The following is a 24,269-nucleotide window of genomic DNA, read 5'->3' as shown; positions in this document are numbered from 1 at the left end:
AAGTATTTCATTGACTGTTAAACTAGAGATTTTTGAGACATAACCTTCATATAAAATGTTCTGACTGGTTGTTTGATTTCATTGATTTGTGTTTTTTTTTCAGTAGATAAAAGAAGTTTTCCATTCAAATTTGTATCAAGTAATTCTGCTAACAATGTGTTCGCTCATAAACCACTATCACTCTGTTCTTTGTGTAGTTGGTGGGATCATTATTCAATGTACTTACGGGTACTTTTATACAATCGGTACTGTCTATGTACACTAATGTGTTAATTAAACCAATGATTGCATTATATAGGTAATATGGCCCCATACATTTTGGACTATTTTCAATACCATAATAAGTCAATTTATGATAATTCCATCATGTGGTTGACATCGGTTGCTTTGGGAATGGAAGCATTAGCTATGCCGATTGGTGGAGCATTGTACCGTAAATTAGGAATCAGAGCAGTGGTAATAATTAGCAGTTTAATTCATAGGTTAGTGAAAATATTTTTCTGGATTTGTTTTTGTCGTTATCGGTTTTTATTAGTATGTTTATTATAAAAATCATTTACTTAAGGAGTATTATTTATTATTAGCTAAGTGAAATAAGAACTATTTCTAAAAATAATTTTGACAACAAACCTAAATGACCGATGTATATATTTATATACAGTTGGGAATCATCTTTGTCAAAGTGTGTTTACTTACTTGCTTACAACTACTACTCCCAATGGAGCATAGGCCGACCCGCTCTGTCCTGGGCCTTCCTTTCTAATTCCATCCAACTTTTGTTCATTCTTCTCATGTCTGTTTCCATTTCTCGAAGTAATGTGTTCTTCGGTCTTCCTCTTCTCCTTTGTCCTTGAAGATTCCATGTGAGGGCTTGCCTTGTAACGCAATCGGGTACTTTCCTCAATGTGTGTCCTATCCACTTCCAGCGCTGCTTCCTGACTTCTTCCTCCTCTGAAACCTGGTTTGTTTTCTCCCACAGTAGGTTGTTGCTGATAATGTCTGCCCAACGGAACCGAGGTATTTTGCGTAGACAATTGTTAATAAACACCTGTATCTTCTGGATGATGTATAGCAACTATCCTACAACCCATTTCGATTATGGTTAATTTTGGTTAACCCTTTTATTAACTTAACAGACATTGTCATTGGGATAGTAACAATTTGCATATTTCTTTGTACTGTTATGATCACTAGAGCACAAGACACTGTAGCCAAAATGTTGATTGCTTATGTATCATTCGATGACTCATCCTCCTCTCCATATATGTATGCACTTAAATCCCACTATTAACTTTCGTTTTGTTTTGCTGCGCCCTTATACAATTTGAATATAAATTTGCCTATGTAATCGCTTGCGCTTGCTCGCTGATATTCGCTCATGTGCTTGTGGCTTTTTGGCCTGCGTTATTTGGTAATAAACTGTAGTTGCTGCTTCCCTTTGCCTTCTGATTTCATGCACCGTTGAGATTTGTATAATAACGGTTATCGAGGTGAACGATTAGCGAAACACGGCACTACAGATGGCTTTCGTAGTTCTCCAGGTTCCCGCCCCATACAATAGAACTGTTTTGACATTTGTATTGAAAATTCTGACCTTGGTGTTGGTTGACAATTGTTTTGAGTTCCGGGAATTCTTCGGTTATAAATATGCTGCCCTTGCTTTGTCGATCCGCACCCTCACATCTGCATCACATCCACCGTGTTCATCGATGATGCTGCTCAGATATGTAAAGGTTTTCACATCCTCCAAAGCTTCTCCGTCAAGTTTAATTCGATTGGTGCATGCTGTATTGTATCTGAGAATCTTGCTTTTTTCTTTGTGTATATTGAGACCTACTGCTGCTGCTACACCGATCCTCTTCTCTTGTATTTGTTGTTGCGTGAGTGATAGAAGAGTCAGATCATCCACGAGGTCTAAATTGTGCAGCTGCATCTTAGCTGTCCATTGTATCCCATGCTTCCCTCCACATGTCGACGTCTTCATAATCCAGTGGATCACCAGGAGAAAGGGTGAGAGTAAGCAACCTTATCTGACATTGGTCTTTACTTTGAACGAGTCAGTGAGTTGTTCTCCATGCACGATTTTGTAGTTTAATCGATCATAGGAATTCCGTATGATATTGACTATCTCCTCAGGCACGACGCAGTGTTGTCCTGTCTACGCTATCAACAATGTGTTGTACCTTGAAAATTGATGGAGTAGCCATGGATAGCCCTTTTGGTCCAATTCTGACCGACATATTTATGGGAAACCTTGAACAGAAAAAGCTTAAGCACGCAATCAATGGTACCACACTTTACTGTAGATACATTGATGACACATTTCTTGTTTGCAACAATCATAAGCACTCCATGAACCTAGTCAGTTTGTTTAATAAAGCACACAAGGATATAGAATGCACTATGGAACATGAAGTTGAAGGTAAATTCCATTTCCTAGATACTGGAATCAGATGGACATCAGTTGGTACATTACAAAGACACATTCATCGCAAAAACACCTGGAGTGGATTATATCTCAAGTACTACAGTTTCTGTCCAATGAGTTACAAAAAGGGAATCGTACGAACCCTTTTTGACCGCGCACAAAAAATCTGCTCAAATGAATGTCTGGAAGAAGAAATTGCTCTAATCACTAAGTGCCTAAGTGAAAATGCATATCCGGCGAAATTCATTCATAAATATGCAAACGCCAATCCTCTGGTAAAGTATGATAGAGTGGAAAAGAAAACTTGCTTCTTATACTTACGCTTCAAAGGAGATGAAATTACTGGAATAATTAATCACAGAATTAATTCTGTGTTGAAAGTGACCTACCCAGCATCAAAACTGACAACGGTGTGGGAAATGAACTGCTCACTCAAGCAAACTAAAATCGACAAGTCCTCTTTTCTCAGTAGCTTCAACTGCATTTACCAATCTATATGTACGTGCCAAAGCACATACACTGAAAGAACTGAGAGAAGAGTACATGCTCGCATTTCTGAGCACGTTCCAAAGAAACTGAGGCTGCGAGGGACCAGGGCTCTCAACAGTGCAATAGCTCGGCATTTACTTGACATCGGGCATACCATTGAAATCTCTCATGCTTTCAAAATTATTAGCAAACAAAGAAGTACAACTGCTCTCCGGTTTGCTGAAGCGATCGCGATAAAAATACTTAAACCGGATCTATGTATTCAAAAAGACACATTAATAAACTTATTACTACCCTGGTAATCCAATTATTTTGTGTTTTTTTCCTCGGTCATTAGTTTTATTTTGGTTAATATTTAGTTTTGTATTATATTCCTCTTTCATTACCCGATTCTTAAACCACCCTTTCATTCACTTGTTTCTCTTAAATTATGTGAACTTTTCAAATTCTATTCAATTATTACGTAACCCATCCTATTTGTTTTTAATCATATGAATCCTTTATTACCTCTAAAATTATCTTATCTGTCTTTGAACTCCACTCAAATATTACGCCACCCACCCTTTATGCTTCCTTGATTCCAATACCTAATAACCTCTGACCTTTTCTTGCATATATATATATATATATATATATATATATATATAGTTATCATTGATAACCTTTTGTCATTTCAATCCTTTACATTCACTTATGTCACTCAATGCTAAAATTCTAATACATATTTGGCTCTAAGCAGCTGACGAGAAACCACGACATATAGTGAATTCATATTATTCTGCATCAATATTTGTTCCGGCCTTATTTAATTTCTCTATTTGATATATCACCATCACTCAGACTGTTAAGTGACATAAATATTGTACACCTTTTCGGACGATTCTGAAAACAATCCTAACCATTATTCAATTAAATAGAAATGAAGGAATATATTGTCTAGAAATTTGAATAATTTAAGTTTGTAGGTAGGACAAAACAATCATAATTCTATGAAGCACCTTACATTCAAGTAAGTATGTGACTCTATAATTTGTTATTATTCCAATATAAATGTGTATTATTTGGATAAATCTGAACAAATTATATCTTTTGATTAGTACATATAACCGAAAAAGATATTCTTTATATTTCAGTGGAGGAATCACCTTGAGTTATTACACACTGAGATTGGGATTTATCCCATTACTGATTACTTATGGTATAATACAAGGTTTCGGGTTTGGATTTGGTTATTCAGCTACTATAGCTGCATCAATTGCAGTAAGTTAGCGAATTGAAATTTTTACCATTATGTATAATAAGTAATGCTAGTTCTACGTCGTACAGTCTTTGATGGGGTTATTTAGAATGGTAATGAAAGATTTCAAAATAAATTGGCTATCTCACAAAACACAACACGCTTGCGAAAGTCAATCTATCCACAATTAGTCGACAAATCACGTTGCATTCAATCTGTCAGACCATTTGAAAAAGGTCAATCAACAACCTGATGAAAAGTCCATGGAACAAAATAGTGGACTAGAATAAGGTGGAAACTGAAGACACTGAAATATACGAGAAAAAGCACTTACAATCATGCACACCAGAACAAAATGATTTAAGACTGGTAGAACAACTAAGAAACTCACTTCGACATGAAGTAAGCACTGATGATGGTATACAGAGTGACAATGAAAGTTCCACAAATATTCCATCTAGTTCAGAGGACTCGACAACACTAAAGGAATCTATCCATGTCGCAAATCTTCTCTATTATCCTTAGTTATATTTGCGCTTGAGTGATTATCCTGTCAGGGTTTACGCCTCAGCTCAACAAGTGGGGAATTGAAGAAGTTCAGAGGAGGTTTTGTGGAGAATTTAGTATTTTCACAGTTGAAATCATGAGTCAATTGAAGCTAGACCACCATCGAAAACCTGGAAGCACTGGACGGCCGTTTCGTCCTATTATGGGACTCCTCAGCAGTGCGCATCCACGAATCCGCTCTCGCGAGCGAGATTCGAACCCAGGACCTACCAGTCTCGAGCCGAAGCCCTTAACCGATAGACCACTGAGCTGGCATCCAACGATGTTAATGTCCAACTTCAATTGAAGAAGTGTTAATTAACTTGTTTAACTGAATTAGTTAAACATCTAGATACATTAGCACTTATCAAAATTAGAGAATGCTTTCCTTGTATGAAAATAAGAAATTTCTTTAAAAATCACTTTAGATAGTTGATGTTAAATCACATTTCTGCTTGTTAACTTAAGCTTTCATTTTACCTATTGGCTACTGTTATACGACTTATTATCCTAACTTATTCCTAATTTATTATAGTCTCTTATACTAACAGGCATTTTTGGCTTGATCTTACATAATTATTATTTTTCATTACATGGCGTGATGCAGTCTGCTTTGCTTGTATAAACCACGTATGTCTGAAATATACGATTCATACAGTGGAGGCTGAGATTGTTTTCTGGACTTAATGGGCAAGGTTTGGAGAGAGGGACCAATAGGGATTCGGATTTGACACAAGGTTTTTCGTGCTGTTTCGACGTATCATTGGTTTAACACAAGAACAAGGCCATATAAATCGGTATTTGGATTAGCTATTTTGCCACGTGATAATTAACAGGGAAAAAGTCATAACAAACAGATAACTCTTCGAGTTAAAGTATAGTATGAAAAAATTAAATATTTATCATTGTATAAAGTTAATAGCCACTGTTGACGCTAACCGTAAACATTTTTTGTCCGTATTAACTTCTTTAGTTATCAAAAATTTATTGCTATTAATCTATTTTATACGGATGTATTATGTTGTTTGGATCTTCTTATTGATGTCCTGGACTGCAATTGATTAGTATCTTATTGGCATATATGCGTCCTGTCCGGATTGCCTCAATATTGCCATTGGGTCACAAGCATTATGAGCAGAGATGGACGGCTACTACCAGTGGAACCAAGGACCAGCGTTTCATCCTACTTGAGACACGTCAGTTGGATGTACCTAGATCTTAGAGTTGATGATAGCCACTATCTATCTCTGCTTATAAAAATATTACTGTTAAAATGAAATGTTATTCTGATTTGAGATAACAGTGGAAAATATTTCGAGTGATCTTCTTAAATAATATCTCAGTCACTATCACTTTTTATTAAGAACTGCGGAAACCACGAGATGAATATTTCATTTTATAACAAAAAATGCCTAAGTGCACAGACAGTCGATAAGTATTAATAAATTTTTGTATTTAGGTGCTCAAGTTTGATTGATTACAGTGACATCAGTTATCAAGTTTAAAAAAATATGTATATGTATTTCGTTCTCCTTTTCATCAGCTGTATTCCTTTTTTCTCATCAGTAAGAAATACTTCTGATACTTTATCTTTCTTCTATCCAATAGTGGTTTCAAAATCATCGAGGTTTAATTGTTGGCCTAATTGTTGGTGGCTTTGGGGCTGGTCCCATTATCTTTACACCGATTCAAACAATATACATTAATCCAAATAATATCAAAATAGATGACAAAACAAAGTCAGTGAATGTATTTAATAGGCTGACTATTTAATTGAAAAATAGTGAACATCCTCACTTCTGAAAAATAAATATTCATCTCAGCTGCTCAAGCATTCTAGAAGGACAATGTCACCATTTACCAAAGATAGGCTCAGATCACTTGAAATAGTTTAGCTTCTTTCGAGATCTCTCATAAATTTTTAAGTTACATCGATTCAAATAAGTAACAACGGACAGACCTAATTTCCATAAGGTACGATTCCAAAAACGCTATTACACTAAAATAACTTCCATAACATTGAATAACACTCATAAATTTATCACGTACCGTGACGATGTGTACGACGAAATACTAAGAATAAGACATCTACTGTCACCACCACTACTAATATTACTTCTACTACCGAACATACTATTGCACTTTCATGAATAAAAGTCATCTGACTAAGAAGCATCTTATCAAATCAATGCCGACTATTTATGCCAGAATTTGTGAAGTTATTAAAGATTAATTTTGTATGATCATTGTTTGAGCTCCAGTTGGTCATTGACAGTGTAATTCAAACGAATTCAGTTTTAGATAAATGAAAAAATGCTAATGTCTTTCCCTTTAAGTTCACGGTTCCGATTACTAAAGTTATGGAGACTGTACAAAAATACACTTCTTTAAATTGGTAATCTACATTTTTTCTAGTTTGATCTGACCAATCAGAAGTTTCTCCGAGTTCATATTAAAAGGATATCTTAATTTTTTAACTGTTTGTTGAAGTGGGACATAGAGTTATTTCACTATGTTATTATTAATTTACTGATTCATATCTGCTCACTAATCTAGTTAATTGTGAGATTTGATGTTCTATACAAGTAACTATCGCAAAAGGAGTTATGCACTATTTATAACTCACATTAATTATAACTTATTCTATGATATGGATATTCTTTCAATTATTTTAGACTGTGACATTCACTATAATTAGTTAAAGCATCACTTTGTAACAATCAATATGCTTTTTGGTCTTCATTCAACAGGCGATTTGAAGATGCTGATTTAATTAATCGTGTTCCTTCTGTGTTTCTACTTATTGGTGGTGTTTTGTTAGTTATCCAGTTAACTGGGTTATATCTGATGAGAGATAAACAAAAGGTAAGAAGACATTAATTAAAGGATGATGTAGAGATATTAAACAACCTTTTTACCTTGAACTGATATTAGCAGTACAGTAATTATAATATTATATTTTACATGCTGGACTATTATGATACTTGGCTGGTTATTTTGAACAGTTGGTTGGAAAAAACTTATCGTAATGCTATAAACATCTACAATGGTTTCTGTTATCCATTCAAAGGTTTATAAGAATAATCGTTTTTAATGTATCATACATGTCTGTGCTTAGTAGAAATCCTAAGACAAACAGGTATCCTAGTTTGTGAAAAATGATTTGCTGTTGTAACTGAGGTTATTCAGTTTTTGATTTATACTCTTAATGTCATTTTATTAGTTGAATTTGACATCAGTCTTTATTTTCTTCATTTAAGAAGGTGGATCACGACCTCAAGGGTTCGGATAAGTCAGTAAGTTAAAATAGCTAAATATAAATTTCTTATTTATATGCATCAAACAAACTTTGTCAGCTTTGGATATCTCAATTTATTTTTAAGAAATGTCAAGCAACAAAGATTTTGCACAAACAACAAATCACATGAGAATTAGTTGCATCTTGTAATTCAGTTGACAGAACAATAGGATTGTAGTCTACAGAGACTGTAAACCAAGCTATAAGCTATAATTGGTTGATGTTTTGACTACTCATTAAAACAGATCTCAGGTTATAGATGAATTTCAATTAAATTCCCATTGAATTCATTTTACAGAAATGTAGTAAGTAGTAAATTTTCAGTTATAACGAACTACGGTGAATAAAACTGTAACTTGCACCAGTCTGATTTAGCCAACAGTAAATACGGCTTTCGCGTCGAAAAAATCATAGTACCAGACTAAGCTTTAATAGATTTAGTGACAGTTTAATTATATACGGAATTAAGACTTACTACATTACTCATTAGATAAATGGGCTTAATTTCTAAGACGTTGTTTAGTCCTTTAATCACAAAAAAATGTGAAATTTCCACAGGATTAGAATGCAGGTTCAAAAATATCGTTAAACAAAAATGGTTATATTCTGTGAAAGAGGCAGTTTCTAAAATACCTTTAAGGCGTGAATTAACTTCGTCTCTTCCTTATTATAAACATGAACAATATCTTACGATAGTGACTTAAAGCGTAACAATGTGGACAGGATAATTATGAAACATAAAGTGCAATCAAACCAAGATTTCTCATTATTTGAGTTACCCTTTATTAAGTAAATAAAAGTATCATGTTAATCTCACAAGAGATATTAATGACATTTTCTGTTAATTATACATTCTCATTCCGTCATTTTGTAATATGTAACAATAAAAACAACCTCAATCAATGTAACTGACAATTTTATAAATTTTCTTTGTTGCTTAGCATGAATTTCCACCTGTTATAAAGTAAGTTAACGAATTTCATTGGTAGAGTTACTATTCTTCGTAAATTAATATCGCTGTAAATTTTGATGCATATGTAAAACATTTGAATTCCGAAACACGACAAGGAAATGTAGGGCAAATGCTAACAAATTTTTGTTTCACTTTCAAAAGCGAGTAAACCTGCTTACTCAGTAATCTGTGAATATATCATACTTCTAGGGTAGTTTCATTTACACTTCACAACCTTAATCATTGATGATACTGAATTAGTCGACTTTTGACCGCTTCATAAATTCAGCCCGTTATATGTGATGGAGACATTTTGCACTTATCAAGGATACTATTAAAGTGGGACCATTGCTGGCCATCAATCAGGCCTCATTTCGATTTATTAAATTTCGTGACACGACCTCAAATCAGATCTCTAACCTAAATGAATAATGTTAGATTACATTTTTTAGGCGAACATAATCAAGGAACAGTAGATCTTACCTGGAACAATAAATATTATCCTCAGTATCAGTTAACCTCGTATTTTTTTATTTTCTTAACCTATATTTTGTCATATAAAGTAAAGTCACAATCTCTCAATAGACCAGACAATATGAACAGATTAGCTAATAAGACATTGAGATCCTAGTAGAACAACGAACCACATAAATGTATGATGATTCATGCTTCAATCCTAGAGGATCTCACAGTGAATACGTCTACATCTTTTAAATGCAAAAATGAACTTTGACGAAATTACTTACCACTTGATTCTGGTTGTATGATCTTTAAAATCTCACTGTCACTAACCTACATAAAGAGTTATGTCACATAACTTTATATTAAAAATACCTCGTAATAAATAGTGGCTCTATATACATTTAAAGTCTACATATGAGATATAACAAACAAAAACTAATCAACATCGTCATTGTTTCAATAGCTTGAAAAAGTCTCAACTACATTCTACTCAGTTTTTCAAAAACACATTGTAAGCTGACGTCACCATATTCTGGTGTAAAAGGCAATAAATTTGAGTTCCATTGATTTGAAACGTCACCATTCGATGCGAATACGTCACATCAAAAACATTAATGAAGACATGGAAACACTATTAGACCATACCACAGACGAACTTGGTACGATCCAATACATAAAATCTGATTGACAGGAATTCAATACCTGAAGTGCTCAAATCAAGAATAAACGAACGTTCCGTTGGTTAAGCTGTCCACTAAGTAAAGTTATTTTATTAATAACGTTTCCTTTGGAATGTTACCCTATAATGTAGAGTTTTTTTTACAGATCTTTAGGTTGTGAAGCAAAGTGAGTAATGCTCAGTCTTTTAGTTGTTATTTATAACTTTCCAAGGTTAGATTTTCTTCCTCATTTGTCAATGTGTGATTGAAACTGGGACGTATTTTTGTTAGTAGACATATGCTGATAATTTTGGGACGTGGACAGTGTGTAATTAGGTAAAAATTAAAACCGAATGTACAAAACATGTATCAATATATATTATTTGACCAATGTGAATTAATAACAATTTAATCCTTGCTTTCATGACGCAAACTCTCACCGTCTACACAGGTATAAAATGATGATTGTGACTAAATTAAAAATTAGAACAAAAAATATGTGAATGCCAAACGTCGTAGTATTTTGATCTTGACACTGAAACAATATTTTACATTATTAATTCATCACAAAATAATCAGTGTCGTTAGCTAAACTTTAACTAGTTTGGCGGTTTGATGCCCATCAAACGATTTAAAACACCGTATTTCACAACAATTCAAATCCCTGGTTAAAAACAAGTTACATAGAATCTCTAAATATAGTTTATCTACCTGTTATTGAATTTCAAAACCTTAATCTTTACAGATCTTTTCTTTGCTTATTTTGTAATTATACAAAACTAAGTGTTACAACTTTAATACACTTAGATCACTACGAAATTACAATTCACTTGTTCAGCCTGATCTCAGTGTATTTATATACTATGTTTACATTTCAGAGTTATTAAAAGATCTATTTTTTTTATTTCAACAGTAGTACTTCAACAAGCTTATTTATTTGTAAAAGTAATATGATGCCCAACAATTAGGCCTAAAAATCATGTCTTAACTGATTAGAGAGTAAGTGACCTACAGATTAATTTCCTCCATTCATCTATGACATCTAATCATCTTTATTTTGCTTTGATAATCTGTACATAAGCACTCCATCTTACTAGACAAAAAACTACTGTTCTAGTTATTGGTTTAGCATTTGATTTCAATTAATTCTAGGGCTTACGTAAATAATTACGATTTCATGAACAGGCAGCGCCCGGCCACATAGTATCATTGCGTTCCTTTCATCTGAATCTTCAAATATTTATTCATCAAATCACTAACATCCTACTCCATAATAAGATTTAATTTATCTTTGGCTTTAATCGTTACATTAAATGAAATAAGAAATCCGATAGACAACTGACCACACACAGACACTTGATTAGCTATTCCGAAACAACTATTCTATGTTCATACCGAGAATTCTTAGTTCAACTTTTATAATTTGGTGGCCGATCACTTAATATCGGTACTCAGTAAGTACTTGTGTAATATAAAATGCACATGATCATATCTTGGAAATGTATATATTAGAAATCAGGTGTTGATCTTAATACATTCTCAACTTCTAAGCATCACTCTTCAAATATCAAAGTAACATTTCTCTAAAAGGCACTTTTAGTGCACTTTGTGCTAGAATTCCACTAATGCCTTTTGATACCAAAATAGAAGTAATTACTTCGAATGTAAAAAGGTGGATCATTTTACTGATCAATATCATGAAATGTCGTCATAGCTACGAAATATACCAAATAATAGAATACCGAACGATTTGTTTCATTGTAAATAACAATTTAATTAATTAGAATGGTTTGTAATTGTTAAGCGTGTTTATTTTTCTTGACAAAGTTCAGTAAATTTACGACCTTTGGAATTATTGAAACAAAAAGAATTTTATTTTTTATGGATCATTATATTTTGTGCTGGAATACCTTTGACATCGTTGGCGACACTTTTCAAGGTTAGACATATAATTTTACAATCTAGTAAAGTTTGTGTTTCTATTTGGTTGAAACCGATTTTGCACAGAGTTCTGATCAGCTACTCTGGTTAAAACATGCAATACTGTTTGATTAACATAATCAATAAAGTAGACGTTCGCGTTTAATTCTCTGGATTGTGGTTTTCATTAATTGAAAAAAAGAAGAAAGGATTAAAACCCTTAGGTTGCTTCTGTTACCAAGCTAATCGAAGGCTAACCACAAAGGTCAGGCTTTAGCCCTATAAATATTGTGGCCACTGCGAATTTTCGAAAGACAGTATCGGATTGTTTGTTGATTGATTTCAATACGTTCAATGAATTAGAACACAACTCTCAATATTTTCTTTGGATTCTGGTCAACAGATTCTTTGTTAATAATTGAATTTTCAACATTATGTTAATAACTGGAAACAATTAAACTCACTAGCGTTTATGTAGCTGAACAGAAGGCTACAAAATAAAATAAAGTCATCGTATTCTGCAAGTATTGCAGGTCTCCCTTGGCTTGAAGAGATTCAATTATAATAAAAATCGATGACCGTTTTGATTGCATTTACTTTTAACAATTGACTTTTTACTCTCCATGACACTAGTAAGATGATTTGTTAATGATAACTGTTAAGAGATTTTAGGTTATATGAAACTGATAAACTGATTTGAGTAAAGCTACTTTCTAACGACTGCCAAATAGATAGTTTATTCTGAATGAAGATGACGAACCACTGAATATCAGAAATCACTGGACACTTGTTTCTTCATAGGTGAAATATTCGGAAATCTTATATCTGTAAGCCTAAATTTACTAGTCACAAATTTGACTGTGCAATTTATGCTGCATTAATGTATGATTTTGAAATGCACTTTGATTTTTAAAGACTTCTAAATAATTTCTGGTTTAAACGAGTTTGCTAAGGTTTGAATAAAAACCTTCACATTACGCTGAGACATGTCGACAAACAATATTTCCCTGTACTCCAAGCATTTTAGATGAACTTCTCTATAAACGCTACATTTTCAATAGATTCTAATGGTACATCAGATGAAAGAACCTGTGGTACCAGAAAATTTCATTGAATATAAAGTTGTGAATCATAACTACTTGAAAATCAGAATGAGAGAGTTTTTCAACTTTAGTTATTTTTAATAAGCAAACGGCCCAAATATATTATGCTAATCTTTCATAATAGTAAATTTAACTTCGTAAATTTAATAATACGAAAAAAGCATTTAAAATAAAACAAACTGATCTATAAACTTCCTTGAAATCGTTTAATTATTTTTATGTTTACCAGTGATTCTGTAAACCTTAGATTCCTTTGAGACTATTGGAATAGTCAATTCTTAACGCCAGTGACAAGTTGTTTGCTATAATAAAAATGTTTGTATTTTATCTGATTACTTTTTCTGCTTGAATTTGTATGACCGTTTGAAGATTTAAGTCATGTCTTGTTAAGAAAAGCATCCTCAATATTTAAAAAATAATCGCAATAACAATCAAATCACGAAAATTAATTTACAATTTTTCAGCTCTTTGGTAAAACTCATATTAACGATGACAGATTTCTTGCTATTATGGGTGTCGTTGCGGCTGTATTCAATTCTGTTGGACGTGCTTTCTGGGGTGCTATCAGTGATCGTATTTCGTTCAAGGTAAATTTCTAAGGTTTTAAGTTCATTCTGCAACTTAAAATATTTTATTTATAGAAATCCTCACCTCAACATTTGTCATATATTTTACATAAAATCTAAACTTCACTATTTACAATAAAATTCCCTTATATTCAGAACTTTATGCTTCAAAAATTATTTTTGGCTGATTGGTTCTTATCGAATTTCCTGCTCTCTGAGGATAAAATTGTTCGTTGTTTCTCTAAATTAGCCAAACAAATCATTGTTTACTGAGTAAGCCGTCTATAGTTATTATTGATTGAGTCGAAACATTACTTACTTACGCCTGTTACCCCTCGTGGAAAAGCATAGGCCGCCCAACAGGTTTTTACATCAAACTCTTTTCCGAGCGATCCCTCCCAGTTCTTTAGTCACTATTCGTTCTTCTGGTGTCTGCTTCCAATTTCGACGCAATGTGTTCTCTGGTCTTCTTCTTTTCCGTTTTCCTTCAGGATACCAATTTATCGCTTGCTTCGTGATGCAGTTTAATGATTTCTGCAATGTATGTCCTATCCACTTCCAGAGTCTTTTCCTAATTCGCTCTTGAGCTCAAGACCGGTTTGTTCTCTCCCACAGTAAACTATTTCTGGTGATTTCCAGTCAACGGACATTGAGTATCTTGCGCAGATAAACGTTTAAAATTACCTACACGTTATTGATGATGGTTATGGTAGTTCTTCACGTTTCACCTCCGTACAGCAGGGCTGTCTTGACGTTCGTATTGAAGATTTTGAGTTCCATATGTTCTTCAATTGTAGAAATGTTGTTGCTGCTTCGCCAATGCGTACTTTTACATCTGCATCAGATCCTCTTTGTTTATCAATGATGCTGCCCAAGTACATAAAGGTTTCCACCTCATCCAGAGCTTCTTTATCAAGTGTGATTGAATTGGTGTTCTCCGTGTTGTATTTGGAAATCTTGGCTTCTCCCTTGTGTATGTTGAGGCCTACTGATGCATAGGCTGCTGCTACACTGTTTGTAATCACCTTCATTTGTTGGTGTGTATGGGATAGAAGGCTAGGTCATCTGCGAAATGTAAATCGCCAACTGCATCCAAGCCGTCCATAGTATTCCGTGCTTCCCTTGAGAAGTAGAGGTCTTTTATGCTCGTTGTCTTTACAATCGATGACCAAGGAAAAATGAATTCAGTAAGAAATGGTATACAAAAGTTCTTGAATATATATTTCATTAATTGAATTCACTAGCATGTGCAGTGGTAATAAACAATCAAAGTATAATAGCATTGAATGGACAAGTAAAGCAAAGTAATAATAGTGTTGGATTAACACCAGATTTAGGTCACTTTGTAATTGAACTGACTTTATCTTGAAGTTGTCATTTAAAGACATCAGTACTTGTATTGGAATGGAAATAGCACTATCAACAGAACATCCAGTAATTGTACTATAGTGAGATAAATCCAGGGCTAAGTCATAATGGTCTAATTTGCATTGTGTTGAAATAAATTCAAAATGTTCACAGTGTCAATCAGTCAGCTTGCGTCTGGTACTCATGGACCAATACAATGATGAAATATGGCTGACAGATAGATAAACAGAGAACGGAATAAAGGGATATTGGGAGGATTCACTTGTAAGGTACTCGAATTAATCACACAAGAGAGCACGAGTTAACCAATAAAGTTGAATTAATGTATCTGACAGTTGCGTGCTCAGCTATACATCTTATTTCAAAATGATTATACGATCGTTTAACTACATACAAGCCGTTCAGTACATTTCTTTCCTCCTTTTGATATGTGGAGGTCTTCATAATTCAGTCAACTACGAGAAGAAAGAGAAAAGGCAAGAGCAAGCAAGTAGCCTTGTTTGACACCAATCTTCATCTGTAATGAATCTGTGAGTTGTCCTTCATGCATAGCTTTGTAGTGTAGTCCGTCGTATGAATTCTTGATGATGTTGACGATCTTGTCAAGTATACCATTGTGTCGAACAAGGTATGTACAATATAACTCACTATCCTGACGTTCGTATTGAAGATTCTCACTTTGATATTGGTTGACAGTTGTTTTGAGTTCCATATGTTGTTCAACTGTAGAGATGCTGCCATTGCTTCGCCAATCCTTGAATTTAGGTCTGCATCAGATCCTCCTTGCTCATCGATGATATTGTCCAGTTACGTGAAAGGTTCGACCTCTTTCCGAGCTTCTCCATCAAGCGTGATTGCGTTGGTGTTCTTTGTGTTGTATTTCAGGATCTTACTTCTTCCTTTGTGAATGTTGAGGTCTATTACTGCATAGGCTGCTGCTATACTGTCTGTCTTCACCTGCATTTGTTGCTGTGCACTGGATAGAAGAGGCGAGTGTAAGCAGCATTGTCTGATACCGGTCTTCACTTGCAATGAATCTGGGAGTTATCTTTCATGCACCATATTTTAGTGTCGTCCATCGTAAGAATTCCGTATGGTGATGGCAATCTTGTAAAATACATCATAGTGCCGAAGAGGGTTGCATAACATTCTCCTATCGGGGCTGTCAAACGCTTTCTCATAGTCAAGGAAGTTGTATGGTGATAAGTTCAATTCAATTGATTGTCCAACTGTGGTCCTTAGTGTCGCGATTTGGACTCTGTAGGACCAATACTTACAGAATCCAGTCCGTTGATCACGAAGTTGGGTGTCTACTGAATCTTTCATCCGATTCAGAAATACTCTGTTAAAAACTATTCCTGGTACCGATAGGAATGTTTTGCATCTGTAGTTCTTACATTTGCTCAAATCTTCTTTCTTTCTTTCGTATCTTGATGAGATATCCTTCTTTCCAGTCTGTCGGCATTTGTGGCATCTGTAGAAATGGCCGTGTGTGCTGCTTCGATGTCCGGTGGATTCAATGGGACTGATCTATTCAATAGTTCTACCCACCTGTTCCTCTTTTCTTGAATCTCAGTGACTGGCTTGCCTTCTTTATCCATGACTAACCTCTCTGGTTTACTATATTTCTATGCTAGTTTCTTCATTGTGTCATATAGCTGTCTCATATTTTCTTATCTTGAAGCTTTTTCCACGTATTTCAGTTTGTCAGCTCCAATGCATTTCTTCACTTGTTTGCTTTTTTGTATTTGGCGTGTGCCTCGACCTTCTCTGTTCTTGTTCGGCTGTTGTTGATTGCTCTCTTCTTGTTCTTCGTTTTTTGAATCTTATCCAGGGTTTTGATAGAGATCCATTCCTTATGATGGTGCTTCTTGCGGCCTAGAAACTCCTGGCACGTTGACGTTAGTGCTTCTTTGATCTATTTTCAATTTTTCCCCATAGTAGTTTCTTCTTTGAGTAGATCTAGTAAGGCTTGGAACCTGTTGTTGAGAGCTATGTTGAATAGGTTGATTTTGTGAGTATATCGAAGAAAGGCTGTATAGAACCATTGTGTTGCTGTTTCTTCAGTTGTCCAGTGCTTCTTCAGCTTCAGTTTCATCTTGGCCACAACCAAATGGTAATCTGAAGCCATGCCAGTTACCCTCCTGGTTTTCACGTCTTTCATGGACCTTCTCAATTTGTTAGTGATGCAAATATGATCGATCTGGTTCTGTGTAGCGTGATTTGGTGAGACCCATCTAGCTTTGTCTATTAGTTTGTGAGAGAACTAGTGCCAATTATAACCGTTTTGTTGAATACACATTGATTTACGAATCTCTCGCCATTCTCGTGCCTTTCTCTCTTATCTCCACTTTCAGCTCTTCTAGGGTTACTGCCGGTCTCAAGTACGGTTAATGGAGGAGGTATGGACATAGAGTCAGCAATCCCATCCCCTAGAAAACAACTTTGCTAAAACAGATGAACCGAAACATAGGACAAATATATCAAACAGCGAATCAACTATTTCCTTTACGACTTGAAAAAATAGTTATATAATATTCTATACTTGCCACAGAAGTAAGGACAGTAAGACAAAGGGTAATAACGTGTCAAATTCATAAACAAAATTTGAGTATATGAATAAACATCATTTTCATTTCACAACTGCCATCGCTTACGTCAGACCATCAAGAAGAGTTTGAGATCTTGAACAAAAGTCGCTTCAAGTCTTGAAGCTTATCGTTTAGGTGGCTAACTACAAAACCTCTGATGACATTCAGATATATGTCATGTGTTCAGTAGACAACCCGTGAATTCACATGAATAATAGTTCAAATAGTTATATAATATACCCTTGTGAGCCAGGGAAATTTTCCATTGGTTTTCAGGAGAACCAGACACCATCCAGTCTTTCACGTGACAACCCAAACAGTACAGCTCAATGCCGTTTCGCAGGAGAGCCAGACACCGCCCACACTTAAACCGAGCAGTACGGCTCAATCCCGCTTCACAGGAAAACCAGACACCATATAGGCTTCAACGCTACAATATGAATAGTACAGCTCAATCCTGTGGCGCAACCACACAGGTACCAAGCACCCTGGTTGACCACTCGCACCATTCATTTACACATTCACATCCCATGTATAATTATTCCGATCAGTGATCGGAAGGTGATATTTATATATTGATTTACTGATAAAAACACAGATGTGTAAACAAATTCTAAATTTTAAGTAACAGCGGGACTTTTACTCATTGCCATTACTTATAAAACTGACATACATTGAGAGAAGTTCAAGTATAATTATTTGCTCACAATTTGACGGTTTTCTCAAACGATATTTCAGGCTAGGACATTACTTTTTAGTAAAAAATATAATTCCGGACATTTTACGTTTATGTTAGTTTACTACAAGCATTGAATAGATCTAATGACTAAATTTTCTAGAAAGATTAGTGCACCTGATGACAATGATTAATTTTAAGAAATATTCTAAGATCTTAACACATGTCTGCCTACACCAATGACTAATTTTAAATAATCATTTCAACTACTAAACAGTAGTATGGAGTTTATTTAAAACGAATTTAAGTAAGTGACTAAAATTTGGTGAGGTAGTATTATGATGTATGCTACTTATACAGACAGATATAAATGGTATGTTTCATGTATTGGAAGTAGAATTCTTACTGACAGAATGAGAAAATGAATAGAAGAGAAAGGAAAAGTGAATGCAAAATGATGTAGTCTGTAATAGATAATTTAAGAAAGGTGAGCGAACAGCGTATTTGTTTGATTGTTTTCATATTTCACAAAGACATTGTAATTTCATATAATATGATTAGTTTTTTCCTGCCTAAGCCTTCGTTAACTACAGTATTATCATTTCCAGTCAATGAATATTTGCTTAACCTTGATCTAATGTATTTCATTATTTGGATGTCAGGTTCCATTGTGCATCATACTTTTATGCTGGTCACTTTTACTAACTTCATTCCCACATTTACCGTTGATATTTGGGCCTCAAATCAAAGTTGGTTTTGGTATTTGGTTATGTGGTCTTTATTTATTAATTAGTGGTGTGCTTGTCTTTGCACCAACTGCTACAGAAACCTTATTTGGATCAATTAATATGGCTGTAAACTACGGATTAGTTTTCAATGCTTTTGTAAGTTGATTACTTTGTTGATATATATTCAACTTATAAAATTTTTATTTCCCACAAGATGGACGGGAAACAAGAGTTAACCCATGATTTGACTAGGAATTCTTTCTTATCACTTGACCTTTTTAAAGTAAAACTCGACTTAGTAGGCTTGGAGCAAATAAGATGTTTGAATTATTTTGCAAGTTTACCACCTTTGATAAAAGCGTGACAATGGGGGATATTGACCTTATATTTTTTTACATAACTTTAGACACCTTTTTCCCGATATCTCTTCTTCAATCAAAGTCAGGCAATGAATTAGCTAATGAAAATGAATTTATAAGCGCTATTTAAGACATAAATTGGCCTCATATTTATCTCAACTTTGATTTTTTTTAAAACCAAATTCTGCAACTGTATATCTTTTACATTACAATTCAAAGAATTCTTATGGTGTGAAATATGGATAGTTTGTATATAAACATAAAAAGCTGTGATACGTTTTGGACTTCATTCAACAATGAGATCACTGTGAAAAAAGTTCTCTAAAAGCTTGATGACAAGTGAGAGATCGTGTTTGTCTCCTTGTTGAAAAATAACATCAATACGAAAATACTAGGAAATGCCATTTTGTAAATATAATATGATAAAAAGGATCAAAAACTTCCGTGCACGATATTCAGATGTAAGGTGGACTCCTATGTTCAATAAATAGTATGTGTTTTTTCCAACAAACTGACTTGATGAAACAGAAGCCTGAGATAATTTAGATGGTCATAACATGAGAAAATAAGTTGGGTCAGCAGTTAAAATCAGTCAACTTTCAATCAAATAATTATCAGAGTAAAATCGGTATTTCATCTTGAATACCTGTTGAATAAAGTATGATATACAGCTACTGAGTTATATCACCCGAATTTGCAGGATATTATATTTATGATAGAAAGTTGCTAATTATTATCACTAAACCTTCCAATTTGTTGTTTTCATACACCCAGGAACTCTTTACAAGCTGCCTCTGGGTATCAATTTCTAAACGATAATAATTTAGTGTGTCAATGACTGTATTAGTTTAGCTTGACATCAGACAGCTTTGAAATGGTATTCTTACAAATACATATAACCAATTTACAGAAAGTTATTTAATTTTATTCATATATGAGCATATTTTTCACCTATTTAATTGAGTTTTCTAGTTAATCTTTTGATAATTCTGACCTATAAATAATCATATATCCCTGCAATAGCTAAGTACCTGTTATCAGGTTTTCAAATGAAGTATCATCACTAATTACAAAGTTCAACAAACAAATAGAGGCTTTTTCAAAAAAATCTAAGCAGCAATTACTACCACTTATTTATCTATTTTTACTTCGTGTTGCTTGTTGTTTTTTTTGTTAATAATAATGTAACTTTGTTAAACTATCTCTGGATAAATTCTTTAATATTTGTCAACAGATTTGCCATTTAAAAAAATACAGCCCTTATATGAGATTCTGTTTTGAAACTAATTTTGGCGACTAGCATCACAAACTTCATTTGAACTCTGTTTGGAATGATGTAGTTCAATTATATGTAAATAACAACGGAACCGCATTTGGATAAATGGAAATATACACAAATTTACTTAGTATTGTTTGTTTGGATCTTCCCATTGATGTTTTTAGGACTGCAACTGGTCAGTCTCTAATTGGCATATGTGCATACTGTGCGTATTGCCTCGATATAGCCTAAATTGACAAGCATGGTAAGCAAAGATGGATAGTGGCTAGCAGTGGAATCCAGGACTTCACCCCATTGCACAAGCAAGTGGCTATCAGGACTCAGTGGCCGAGTGGATAACGCGCGAGCGTTTGAAGCGAAAAGTACTGGGTTCGAGTCCCAGAGTGAACATCAACTCTGAGATGCAGGAAATATACACAGTTTTTAGTAATGACCATTAATTAATAACTAATATATACAAAACTATTTGAACTTTTATTAGTCTGTGTCATTTTCTGACATGATATCTAATTCATCTTTGTTTTCTAAATTGATTTACAAATAGGGATTTTATTTGTCACAATTTATTAATTTTATTACCACAATACCTACTGCTTGATGCTGTAACTCCTTAAAGAACTGAATTACGTACTAAATGAAACAGAAAATCTTCATACAAGTATTCATGAGACTATTTATAAGTATGCTCAATCAGCTATTAAGAAGAGGACTGATCTTTTAAGAAAATTCGTTTTATCAAAAGGTTACTATAAGATGGACCAGATTGTACATCGATTTTCACGTAATACGTATAGCTAAGTAAAGTTGTTATTTTGCGAACTAACAACATTTAGTTTTAGTACCTTTTTATTATTAATTATACTCATTATACCCTGGGTTATTATAGTATATATGAACACTTATATTTTATACGATGCTTCCTATACATACACAAATAGGTATTCGGTGGTCTGTTCGTCTCACTATTGTCCATCGTAACTCCACAGTTTCATGAATGGGATAATCTATTTTATCTATGTGCTGCAATGTGTATTTTAGGTACGTTATATCAAAAACCTTTAATTTTATCATGTATCATTATCCTGTATTAATTTCAAGAACAAAATCTCTAACTCGTTATAAATGATTAGAATCAATCTAAAGTCAGTCAGTCAGCTACAACGTAGGACCAAGCACACATATGCATCAGTCCAAGTTGCTATACCTCATTAGCACAAGAAAATGAACATCGAATTCGTAGAAGTAGTTAATTTAGTGGTGATAATATATAAAAGAAAGGTTTTATATGAGGATATAGTACAGGAAATCAATCTAAGACGAAAATTGTTTTCTATTAATTGATGGAAGTTTCAACGAACTTCAAAAAACATACATTCCTACTATGAACACGTATTCCGAAATAATTAACTTAGCACTTAGAAAAATACAAAGTGAAATCTAGTTACACTGACCACTATTTTATAGAAACTTACAATATCAGTGACAGGACAGTGTATAAAACGTGATGAAGGCTCAACTTACCATGACAAAAAAATTTTCAACCTTAGAAGTTTAAAGTAAACATTCAATTCTGACCTTCATTTTATTTCTTGGCTAAAACTGTCACTTGGGTGCTAACATTTCTTTTAAAAATATGTACGATTCACTGTACATTGATGATCTGCATAAAAAAGGATGTCCTGACGTTCTGATATGAATTCATAGTCTTAAAGGTTTGTCATGTCGAATGTGACAAGAGATTACAGTAGCCGATATCGGTTGTTGGTGAAGTTAGAACATAGATGTATTCAGACTACTCTGAGGCACGTTTTGTTCAGATTAGAAAATGATATATTTTTGGGATTAAATTAAAGCTTTGATCATTGTAATCAACTGTTTATTGCCCCTATATACGCAACATAAACTTTCTGCATAGCATTACTAAAAAGTGATTTCGAGATAATAAATCAAAACTCTACATTTTATTACTAACTTTACATACGGTGAGCTTAAAAAATTAACTTACCGGTTTCTGTAGAAAATCACGAAATATAGTGAGTGAAATCGGGACGTAAAACTTAAGTAATAAAATTTTATGTACATTAATCGACATGTTTTCGTAGATACAATTGTTAGCACTCCACTGCGTTACAAAAAGAAGTGTAGTAAACACAAAATGTGCATTACTTATCAAATACCTTTCACTTAAACAGCTATCAGGTCTAAAAATTTGGCTAGTGTGTAATGTATCGTGTTGGAAATTTAACCCTTCACTTTAGGAAGATATTTATTATTATCACTGAGAGTTCTTTGATATGAACCTATCAGAAGAAAACGAAAATCCAGTCTGCTATTGAACATCAACATAACATTTTACTTAACTTGTATTCTTTGTAATAAATTCCCAGTTGACATTTTCAAGCTGAACAAAATTGACGGTGCGCATAACTTATATAAAAATGGAGAGTGGCAATAATGAGAAATGAATAATTCACATAGCGGAAACTAGTAATTGCTCAGTACACTTGATCTAATCATTTGTTGACCTTAGATGACATCAGTGAGAACGATAGTGGTGTCAAATGAGTAGATTTACGTTAACGAGTTCAAACGAGAACACTTCTAAAGTAAGGGGTCCTTTACATAATGACGGATTGTTTCTAAAATAATGCTAAATTGCTTGGCTGAGTAGTCTTAGAAGTGATTTTGGTAAATAGATTTCTTGTTGAATAGTAATAATCATTTCATTAGCCATCAACTATAAGCTCGTTTCCCGTAAGTGTCTAATTTAGTGCCAAAAGTTATTCTAGATGTTTGGCCACTAATCAGATTCCTTGTAACAATTTTTACTTTGGAGGAGTGGGTCTCACTTAAGACTTTTACAGCTTCAATCTTCATTTGGTAAAACATTTCTTTAGCTTGGATCTATTCCCTTCTGTGCAAAGTTCAGTCATCAGGCAGTAAGTTTTGATCAACTGTATGTTATGCTTAGAATGCTTTCTAATCTCAGTTATAAATTTTGTCTGTTGCTTTTAATGATTATTACGCACAACATCATACTGCATTATACTCACTAAATGAAAACATTTCCTTTATCCTAGCTTTATTAATTGTACCATGGATACATGATAGGAAAATGCCCAAATATTTCAGCTTGTTTCGACTTTATCGGCAAAGCCACAGTTGAATTCTCCTAATAACTTGTTCAACAAGTGCTGTTATCCTGAAAAATTATCATAGTTTTTTAGCAGAGAAACACAAAACTTATCTTTCATTAGTGTCATTTCAAAAATATAATTTCACCTGAACAAATGCACAGAATTAATAACATCGTTTTATAAAATTAGCATGTCTGAGAAAATACATGATCTGTTTCATCAATTTACATTTGATTTGCAAAATTTATTAATTAGATTTACCAGATAATGATAACAATCAGTTAATACACTATAATCATAATGTCATGGAGATTCTTTGCCGTTTGAACTAACTTACGGAATTCAGTCAGATTTTTAGCCGAATTCATAGTTATTTTCTTGAACGATGAGTATTTTCCTACCAACAGGGTTTCTTTACTTAAAATAGTTTTCCATTTCATCCCATTATCCACAATTATTGTCGTAGGCAGA

General features: G+C 33.7%; 1 protein-coding gene across 1 annotated transcript in view; it reads left to right on the top strand.

Moving 5' to 3' along the window:
- Nucleotides 1–366: 366 nt before the first annotated feature.
- The window catches only part of Smp_145560 (putative oxalate:formate antiporter), a gene marked incomplete at both ends in the record, with an annotated part of 29,913 nt that continues 6,010 nt past the window's right edge, over nt 367–24,269 (top strand). Inside the window, 9 exons of the mRNA XM_018788827.1 lie at nt 367–482; nt 4,051–4,177; nt 6,309–6,439; nt 7,451–7,565; nt 7,961–7,996; nt 8,940–8,962; nt 11,899–12,010; nt 13,559–13,681; nt 18,958–19,179. Coding sequence (XP_018654331.1) covers nt 367–482; nt 4,051–4,177; nt 6,309–6,439; nt 7,451–7,565; nt 7,961–7,996; nt 8,940–8,962; nt 11,899–12,010; nt 13,559–13,681; nt 18,958–19,179 — 1,005 coding nt within the window. The remainder of the gene's footprint in view (nt 483–4,050; nt 4,178–6,308; nt 6,440–7,450; nt 7,566–7,960; nt 7,997–8,939; nt 8,963–11,898; nt 12,011–13,558; nt 13,682–18,957; nt 19,180–24,269) is intronic.

The sequence above is a fragment of the Schistosoma mansoni genome, chromosome W, assembly GCF_000237925.1.
Source record: "Schistosoma mansoni strain Puerto Rico chromosome W, complete genome".
Taxonomy (NCBI): Eukaryota; Metazoa; Platyhelminthes; class Trematoda; order Strigeidida; family Schistosomatidae; genus Schistosoma; species Schistosoma mansoni.
This window is presented reverse-complemented; position numbering and strand designations above follow the sequence as displayed.